Source organism: Polypterus senegalus, chromosome 2 (genome assembly GCF_016835505.1).
Source record: "Polypterus senegalus isolate Bchr_013 chromosome 2, ASM1683550v1, whole genome shotgun sequence".
NCBI classification, from domain to species: Eukaryota; Metazoa; Chordata; class Cladistia; order Polypteriformes; family Polypteridae; genus Polypterus; species Polypterus senegalus.
In genome coordinates, this window is record NC_053155.1 from 22831534 (window position 1) to 22841154 (window position 9621).

The following is a 9621-nucleotide window of genomic DNA, read 5'->3' on the forward strand; positions in this document are numbered from 1 at the left end:
AACAATTACTTTGACAATCATGTTATGTTTAACACACGACTTTGCTGCGAAGCGCAGGTATTTTGATATATATATATATATATATATATGACAGCAACACTCATAACAGTGACAAAACAATTACATTGACAATCATGTTACTTTATTTTCAAAATGTTTCCTTTTCTTTTTCTTTACTTCTTTAACACACTACTTCTCCGCTGCGAAGGCGGGTATTTTGCTAGTATGTTATATAATTCCTTATTATAAAATGTAACATGTTACAAAGAGTGCATTACTTTTGGGTTACTTTTTCTTCTTTTCTATAAAAAAATGTACTGTACATTTCATCGTCCAGCATTAGTTACTGAATCTGAAACCCACATATGAACCTTTAGTACAGGAATGTTGTGGAGATGTTTGTCTTGTGGTGCAGGAAAAACCACCTTCATCTCAACATCAGAAAGACAAAGGAGCTGGAGGAGGACTTGTAATGTATCAAATAGCCTCTGAGACCTCTCAACATTCAGGGCGAGGATGTGGAAGTGAAGCAGAGCTACAAATACCTAGGGGTCCACATAAACAGCAAACTGCACTGGTCTGACAACACAGTGGTGCTGGACAACAAGGGTCAGAGCAGACTGGACTCGCTAAGGAGACTCAGGTGTTTTGATGTGTGCAGTAAACTGCTAGAAATGTTCTACTAGTCCATAGTCAGGTCAGTGTGGTGTTCAACACTGCAGTCTCCTGGGGAAGCAACCTGAGCTCAAAAGAAGCACAATGCCTGAGCAAACTTACCAGGACAGCCTGCTCCATCACAAGGTGAACCCTGGAGACACTTTATTTTAAGTACAGTATTCCAAATATTATTAACATGCCTACGTTCAGACTGCTTGAAGATTATAATAAAGGTGGTCAGTTAACCCTAAACCGGCCCTAACCTTAACCACCACTAAATAGTCAGACTATTTAGCAAAAACACGTTTTTAGGAAGATAGAAACTTTCAAGATATAACTTTAAAATATTTCTGTAAGTGTCATCTTTTTCAATATCCTTGTTGGATGTATACTGTACACTTGCATAATTTCTATTTTAAAGCATTTGACTTGACCCTGGTGTTTAATGTCCTAGATTAGTATTCTGTAATTCTAACACATAAAGAGTTAAGGGTATTAATTTCCACAGCTACCGTCTTTAGGAAAACAAACACAATAAGAGGACTTGGTGTGTTCCTAATGATCAAATAAAATGTATAATAGATGTAATTTGCCAACATTATTGTCCACATAATATATAGTGATGATGATAATTTATGATTATCAGTTAACTTACCAGTAAATTCTGTTCCATTTCCTAGAATGACTTCACCACATGTCACTAAAGCGCAGTAATAAGTGCCGACATCTTGGAAGCTGAAATTCTTCTTTTGAAGGCTGAAGACACACTCCTGAGATTTATCAGCACATTTCCTCCTATTTGCATGAGTGCTTCTTATAGTCTGATAGGAACCTCCGATGGTGCGATGAATCCAGAATACCTGATGTGCATCTCCAAACACTCTTCTGTTTATTATACACTTCAAAGTCACGTCGTCTCCATACTGGACTGGTTTCAAAACAGGAGGCTGAAAAATTCCTCTAATTGTTTCCTTACCTTCGCAAAAAAATACACTTTGCCTTAAAAAAGAATTTTTAAATAATGTATAGATGTATAGATTTCATGAGTAATATTGACACTTTTTATACTATATATAAATGTCTATGCATGGAAGTGTGTGTGACTATCTGTCCCGGGAGTGAGTGGTAGAGTTGGGGTAAGGCCTCCGATGAAACACAACACAAGCGAGGTGAGAACGTCAGCAAAACGAAACCTCTGATGAAAGACAAAGACACAGCCGCAAACATCGGCAAAATGGTATCCCTTTTACTTTTCCTCCTGCTGCTAATGCACAAGTGATGCGAACATGTTGTCAAAACAAAACCTCAGAAGAAAGACAAAATTGCTTAGCTGCTAACATCGGCAACAAACGGTATCCCTTTTACTTTTCCTCCCGCCGCTAATGCAGAAGCGAGGTGAACACGTCGGCAAAACAAATCCTCCTAGGAGGGAGATGCCCAGAGTTCATTTCAATTACCTGACATCCCTTCATTTCAGTTTTTTTTCTGACGATTTCAATAGTTTCTAGGACCCTGGGCTTTTTATAGCACGGGCTTACACAGCTAGTATATATACTGTATACATAAGAGATGAAATCAAGATTTGATATCAACATTTAGGTCAGCTTTGGATTGCAAACTAATGAATTGGTTCACAGTGCCGTAGGCCATTGTTCAAATCTCAGGTCAGTCCCAATTTCTGTGGAGTTGATTCTTTTGTTCTCGTGGCCTTCCATTGGATACTCCAGTTTTCTTCCACATGCCAGAGATGTATATCTTATGTTAATTTCTAATCTTAGATCGTTCAAGCATGACTAACTGTATAGGTGTGTGTGTGTGAATGTGTTTTGTGGTGCACTGGTGTTTCATTCAGAGCTTCTTTATGTATGGTGTCCAAAGCTTTCAGATAGACTTTCCATATATGTCCAATCCATGTCTTGAATAAATTAATTTACCCAGGTACTGGAAGTGGTAACATTAATTACTAACAAATAGCTAATTATTGTTATTAAAAGAAGATCTGAGGGAAAAAAGGTTTGACTGCCGAGGAGGTGCATGGCCAAGCTGTTTGGAGAAAGTTTATCAGGCTCATCTAACCCACGGAGAAGTAGAAAAATTTGAAGAGGAAGAAGATGAAGACGTTTGCTGCATTTAATTATGAATCAGAAACACATTTTTGTTATGGTCAATGTGTTCCATTTAAATGAAGCAATATAGGGATGGGACTCTTTCAATATTTCAATATTTCTCTTTCAATATTGCTATAAAAATGTTTTGGAAGGACATATTAAACCATTTTAATGCTTTAATGCATAGACAATCTGTTTGCTGCCACAAATATGTACTGCTGCAGAGTCCTAGGTTTATATCTTAGGATATTCTCTGTTTCAGTGCTGTCTTAAAATGGCTCATTCACGTTTATACTGGTATGGCTCTTTTCTACTTGCTACATTTGAAAAGAACAATGAGTGGTGGGACTCTGACTCCCTCTTGCAATTAGTACTGCAGCAAAAGTCTACTTTAAAAATGTGCACAGATTTAATTTAAATACAAGAACAAGAAGCATGCAGAATTTAAAACTCCAAGGGAAAATTATTATAAAAAACAAATTGGATAGACTTACACAGTTCAATGCTTTGAAGACAAGTATGTATATGCACAATATTTTTCTGAGTTGACTCTTTATATACGCACACATTGGTGTTCAAAAGTTTAAAACATTTGGATAGAAAATACTACTATTTTTTATATCAAGGTTATCATTAAATTAATTTAAATACATAAATTATATGTATGTATATATCTTGCAAAGGGCTAGTACTGCTGGCACATTTACAACAGTGAAAAGTAAAATTTACAATCAGCCAAAAAGTAAAGGTCAAAATGGACAAAAAACAACATGGATGATGGATTTCTGGATGATTCCAAACTGTTGCTTACTTTAACTTTTTCTTTTTATTTGCCAGTTTCAGATACTGTATGGTGTTTTCTTTGAAACTCTGTCTGTAAGGCCAGCAACCTCGAGTCATCTTATCATTGTGGCATTTGTACAGTATAACTGTATAACTGTCATGTCCTGTAAGGTGTGTCTCTCTCTCTCTCTATATATATATAATATAATATAATGTATATATATATATATAAGATACAGTACCTGCCAAATAATACAAAGAGCACACAACACGTGTTTTCTCCCTAATTGGGGCTCATCAGCTCTATGCACTTTTTGCTTCCCCTTGCCGGAATCGAACCTCAGGCGTCAGCATTTTAGGCACAGCCCCAGACGTTACACCATGGCGGTTAGTTTGCTGACTTGACAAGGTGTAGATCGGAATATTACATGAATTAATTCGGATCACAATCAGATAATTGGGTGGTTACCTGCCAGGTAACACTTGTGGTTGGTCAGCCAGTCGGCAAACATCTGCCATGCCTTTGCATTTTCAAGAAGCAGGTCATTAATATAATATATGGTATCTGCCAAATAATACAAAGAGTACATGATTCATATTGTATATCTCCATCAACTAGATATCTGGCACTGGGGACGTAAGTTAATATGGATGTACAGTAGAACAACATTAAAACAATCTAGACAAGAACAGTCCAGCCCAACAAAGTCCATCAGTCCTATCCTCTCAATTCTTCTAAAATATCAGCATGTTGAGTTTTGAAAGTCCCTAAAGTCTTACTGTCTACCACACTACTTCATCACTTATTCCATGTGTTTATGGCTCTCTGTGTAAATAAAAACTTCTTAATGTTTGTGTTAATCATCCCCTGTAACCCTGGGATCAGCCCAGTCGGTCTTCTATCTTGGTACCTCAATAATTACAGATATATACAACATTATCCAAGTACTATTTATGTCAATAATAGAATTGTTGACTTTTGCCAGTTTACACAAACTACCTGGAGTACAATAATTGCTCTTACAACACTATTTATTTGTGCTTATTTTGATCAACGTATGTATTAAGATTATGAACCTTTAATTGAATTCTTTCTTTCTGCTTTGAGTTTGTAATTATGTTTTGGTTCTTAACCAGATGTCAGTAAATTGTGAGACTGAAATGAAAACAACAACAGCTTATCTTCTAACATACTCCAATTTATACCTGTGTGTGTGTTCATCATGATTTACATATTTTAATAAAATATTTGGTTGAAAAAAATTGTAAAAAAAGTGAATGGCTGACAATTACTAATTAAGATCTTTATGCACTTATGGGGTGTGAAGAGACAGAGGAGTGGAGTCAGGGAGAGAAATTTGTTTCTTGGTACTAAGAGAATTGTCTGCAATGTAACTTCAGCAAAACCAAGTTGCCTTTCACAGAACCAAAGAGCCTAAATGTCTAGTCACTATTCATTGAGTTAATGTAGAGGTGGTCCTCTCCTGCAAGTACTTGGTGGTCCAAATCAATGACAGGTTGGACTTGTCTCAGAACAACGAGGAACTAGAGAAGAAAGGGCAGAGCAGACTCTTTTTCCTTAGGAGATTGTGTTTCATTAATGTAGGAAACAACATCCTCCACATCTTCTACAACTCTATGATGGCCAGTGCCATTTTCTACACTGTGGTATGCCGGGCTACTAACATCACTTCAATTTAGGTCCACCGAATCAACAAGCAATTTAAAAGGTCAGGCTTAGTTATGGGAAACACTCTGGACTCCCTGGAGGTTGTAGTGGAATTGAGAATTAAAGCAAAACTGAATGTCATTATTAACAATTCTGCACATCTTCTCTCTGAGACACTAACAGTGAGGACTTTCAGACCACAAATTATTCAGCAGAAGTATGGCAAGAAAAGTAACTGGGGGTCCGTCATACCAACAGTAATATGTCTGTATAATGCCTCACTGTGTCTATGACTACCAAGTCAGACATTTCCTTTTCTTTATTTTTAAATTTTTCTTCCCTTGTAGTCATGCTGGTGTGTGTTCAGACCATAGTGTGTGTGTATATATATATTTATTTATCAATCTTTTTATGTATTTATTTAAAGAGCTTTTGCACAGTGCCTTACTGTGATTGGGACTGCCTGGTCAGAAGTTTTCTAACATTACCTTATTGCCACAAAAGAAATCTATTAAATGAAATGGCTTCTGTACACTATAAAAAAAAAACTACAGTGGGAAAATGGGCAACTAATACAGGATAGGTACAATTTAGTTTTGTAATTGCAGTTTATTTTTTTTTTAATTCATAGCTAACTTTTAGGTACGTTAGGCAAGCCACTGTGAACCTGATGCATTGTGAATTACTGGATTTTTTGTTGTTTTTATTTTCTATTCACTACATTTGTAAAGGTGTCCTACAATCTATAAATCATATATATGTTTTATATAAGAGTAAGAAAAAAAATTTAAAACAGTAGTCTATTACTGCCATTGTTGTAAAATAAATTAACTTTTTTGATATTGTGACATTCGTCAGCACTGCTGATACCTGGCAAAAGAAATCATCAGAGTCCTTTTCTTTATCTGCTTGTACGTCAGACACCCATTTAGTGTTTTGCATGTTGCTGACAATTCTGAAGAAAGACTTGACTCAAATCTCAAATAGCACTCACCTGATAGGCAGATCTCAGTTCCACTACCAAACAAGATGGACTCAGGCTTCACCACTCCACAGTAATATGTGCCCAAATCTGAAGCGTTGAGATGTTTAATGGAGAGATTGAAGGAGCTGAGGCTTGTCATCACTTGGTATCGTGTGCTCCCATCATTTCCTTTAAGAGTCCTATCCTCATGATTTGACCAGAACACAATGGTTTCAGGCAATTCTCCTTGGGTGTATTTAATCCAAATGTAGGAGTACTGAGAAGATATCTTCATGTGGCACGCCAAGTTTACTGAACCTCCCAGCTGGGCTCTAACTGACTGGTGAGGCTGCATGAAGACGTCTGCTAGACTGACATCTGGAAAGAGGGCAAAAGAACTCGCAAGATAAGAGAATCCATTCAATTAAATCAACTTATTGCATTTGCAGTAACTGTTAGTGAATGTTTATATATCAATACAAGATTCATTTGACCATAATTCATAATAATAATAATACATACATACATACATACATTTTATGCATATAGCACCTATGCCATGCTCAAGGCACTTAGTTTTAAATCTGTGTAAAAGGTCTTTATTAACACTCTAAAATAAGGTCATATTCTCTGCTTAGTTCATGGTTTGTCTCTACTGTCAGTACTTATCAGTGACAAAGACCTGACTACAAGCATTCACAAATCTACAATATAAATCTTTTTCTATAAAGGTTGCATGCACTTAAACAGATACAGTACTGTATTTAGAACATAAAAGAATACTTTATATCCATCATAAATAACGAATTTGTTTAATACTGTACTTACGGTTTTTGCAGAACAACAAGAGAAGAATGGAGCACACAATCATCTCAGCAGCTCCTGTAGTCTCAAATGATTGCAAATCAAAAGAAGAGACAAATGGAGCTTCTCACTTGTGTCACTAAAATGATAAGTCAAAGAAATGGGCGGGCAGTAAGCTTTACACTCCTTTGGTGCTTACTTCAAGAGAATATATATAAATAAAACTTCAGTTCTTCAAGATTTAAGACTTAAGCCACAAGAATTAGGTTGGTGTGATTCACAAAATAAAATTCAGCTGATACTTTGGGTTTACTGTTTTTAACTTCTTAAAATGGAAGAAGTGGCATACTAAAAACTGCAGTAGCTCAGTCTTTGTAATGAGTTCTTAGACACATTTTAATAGTATCCTCCTTACTCATCTGACACATACAGTTGGACTTACTGTAGCAATTTCTTTTATATAAGATTTGAGGACTGGAGGAAAGGGGCACCTAAATCTGTAAAACTGCAAAACTCAATGTTCTGTTACAACTTTTTAAAACTGTTCATTGTATTAAGATTTGCAGTTTAGCTCCATCTAGTGGGTACAGCTGGTATTTTCCCTCCCTTCCCTTGCTTCCTGTCATGTGAGGTAATCAGGAAGTTAATCTAAGAATCAGGAAAGGCTGCTGTCATGTGCATGGAAACGCACCAGTCACAATCCGCTGTCATCTGTACTTATCTTCATACTTGTGATAACATCGTCCATATGCATTATTTTATTTTAACGTTATCCTTGCTTTTATATTTATTTGCAAAATGGAAGTAACTCCTTTAGTAGTTTATTAATAATATGCATATAATGGCACAGCAATATACACTTAGAGGATATGTTTGTTGCTAATATAAAGCCACTTAGTGCTTTGTATCTTTTTTCTCTGTTTTAATTCCAATAAACATGTGGATAAAGAAACAACCATCTGTAGAGTTTTGGATAAAGAAAGTTGTTGTCAAAGCACGTAGTCTGTGTGGAGGGCAGGACACTCAGTGACTATCCTAATGGAACTACTAAAAGCCTCAAGGACACATTCTGAGCTACAGTTCAAACCCCCTGTTTAATGTTTGTACCACCTTAGCCCTCATTCACTGACTTAGATGTGCACAGGACAGAATGCAGCATCTGTAATTCATATGAATTCATGTCATATAGTGGACAATGGTTCAGGTATGTGGACAACACCCAGGTGAAAATCAAATCCCAGGAGGTACCACATTTCACTGACCACATCAACTCAGTGGACAAACACATCCAGTTCACCAGGGAGGGCATGAAAAGTGACAGACTAGCTTTCTTAGATTGTGAAATTTCCATCAGCAATGGAGGGCATTTGAAATTTGATGTGTACCATAAACCTATGCATACGGATCAGTATTTAAGGTTTAACTCTCACCATCCGCTAGAGCACAAAATAGGTGTCATCAGGACTGTACAACACAGAGCAAACACTACACCCACAGACACAGCGGTCAGGGAAGCAGAAGAACATCATATTACAAAGCCCCTGAGTAAATGTGGTTATCCCAGCTGGACTTTTGTCAAAACAGGGAAGACACTTAAAGAATGCTCTAAGCAATCCAGGAGAAGGGAAGGACAACTGCTGCCTAAGCGAAAACCTTTGGTGATCCCTTATGTGTCAGGAGTATCGGAACAGTGGAGACGCATTTTTTCAAAACACCAGGGGCCTCATGCATAATGCCATGCGTAGAATTCACACTATAACATGACGTAAGCAGAAAAGTCGAAATGTGCTTACGCACAGAAAAATCTAGATGCAGGAATCTATGCGTACTCCAACTTCCACGTTCTTCCACTCCATAAATCCCGGTCAGCGTGACAAGTAACGTTCGTGCACGCGCCTTCTGTCCCACCCCAACTCCTTCCAGAATTACGCTTCTATGAATATGCAAATCAATATAAATTGCCCTTAAGCTCAGCCTTCTGTGAAAAGACAATGGAAAAAGCAAGAGGGAAAATGGAAGAATTTCAGCGAATACCAAGTGGAGGCAAGGAAAAACGTACTATTTATTGGTTTAAACAGTGGCATAAACAACAAAAGGAAGCTGATCGCCTGACATAGTCGCACAGTGCCAAAAATAAAACAGAAGATGCCACATATCAAAGTCGCCGTGAAAAGGCGAGTCGTAGCCCACCATCTGAGTGTCATATGAGAGCTTATTAGGGTACAGAAAAAAAAAGGGACACAGTAGGAAAAAAGCACAAAATGTCAACTTTAATCTCTAAATTTCCACTTTAATCACGTAGTTTATTTTGTCATTAAAGTAGAGCATCATAAACTTCATCTTAAAATCATTTAATTAACCAGTTTCTCAAATCACATCATAACTAAAGTAGCACGTTAAATGCTTTGTTTTGTATTTGATCTTTTGCTCTATTTGTGTGAATCACTACATGCTTCCACTTTCTCTTTCTCCGACAAGACACAGAATCCAATTACATTCATGATATTACAGCTCTCTGAATAATTAAAATACTGAGATGTATACGTGATATCTTTTTCATGATGATAGGAGTTAAAGCACGTTATTAAACAGGGGAACACGGTGCGTGATTGTGCACGACCTTCGTTGAAATTATT

At 36.8% G+C, this 9621-nt stretch overlaps 1 protein-coding gene across 1 annotated transcript in view; it reads right to left on the reverse strand.

The window, feature by feature from the left end:
- Positions 1–7087, reverse strand: part of LOC120524357 (immunoglobulin kappa light chain-like) — a gene marked incomplete at its 3' end in the record, with an annotated part of 15629 nt that extends 8542 nt beyond the window's left edge. The window contains exons 1-3 of the mRNA XM_039746219.1: positions 7010–7087; positions 6212–6559; positions 1313–1633 (exon numbers count right to left, since the gene is read on the reverse strand). Of these exons, the coding sequence (XP_039602153.1) occupies positions 1313–1633; positions 6212–6559; positions 7010–7052 (712 nt within the window). The remainder of the gene's footprint in view (positions 1–1312; positions 1634–6211; positions 6560–7009) is intronic.
- Between the last annotated feature and the right edge of the window lie 2534 nt (positions 7088–9621).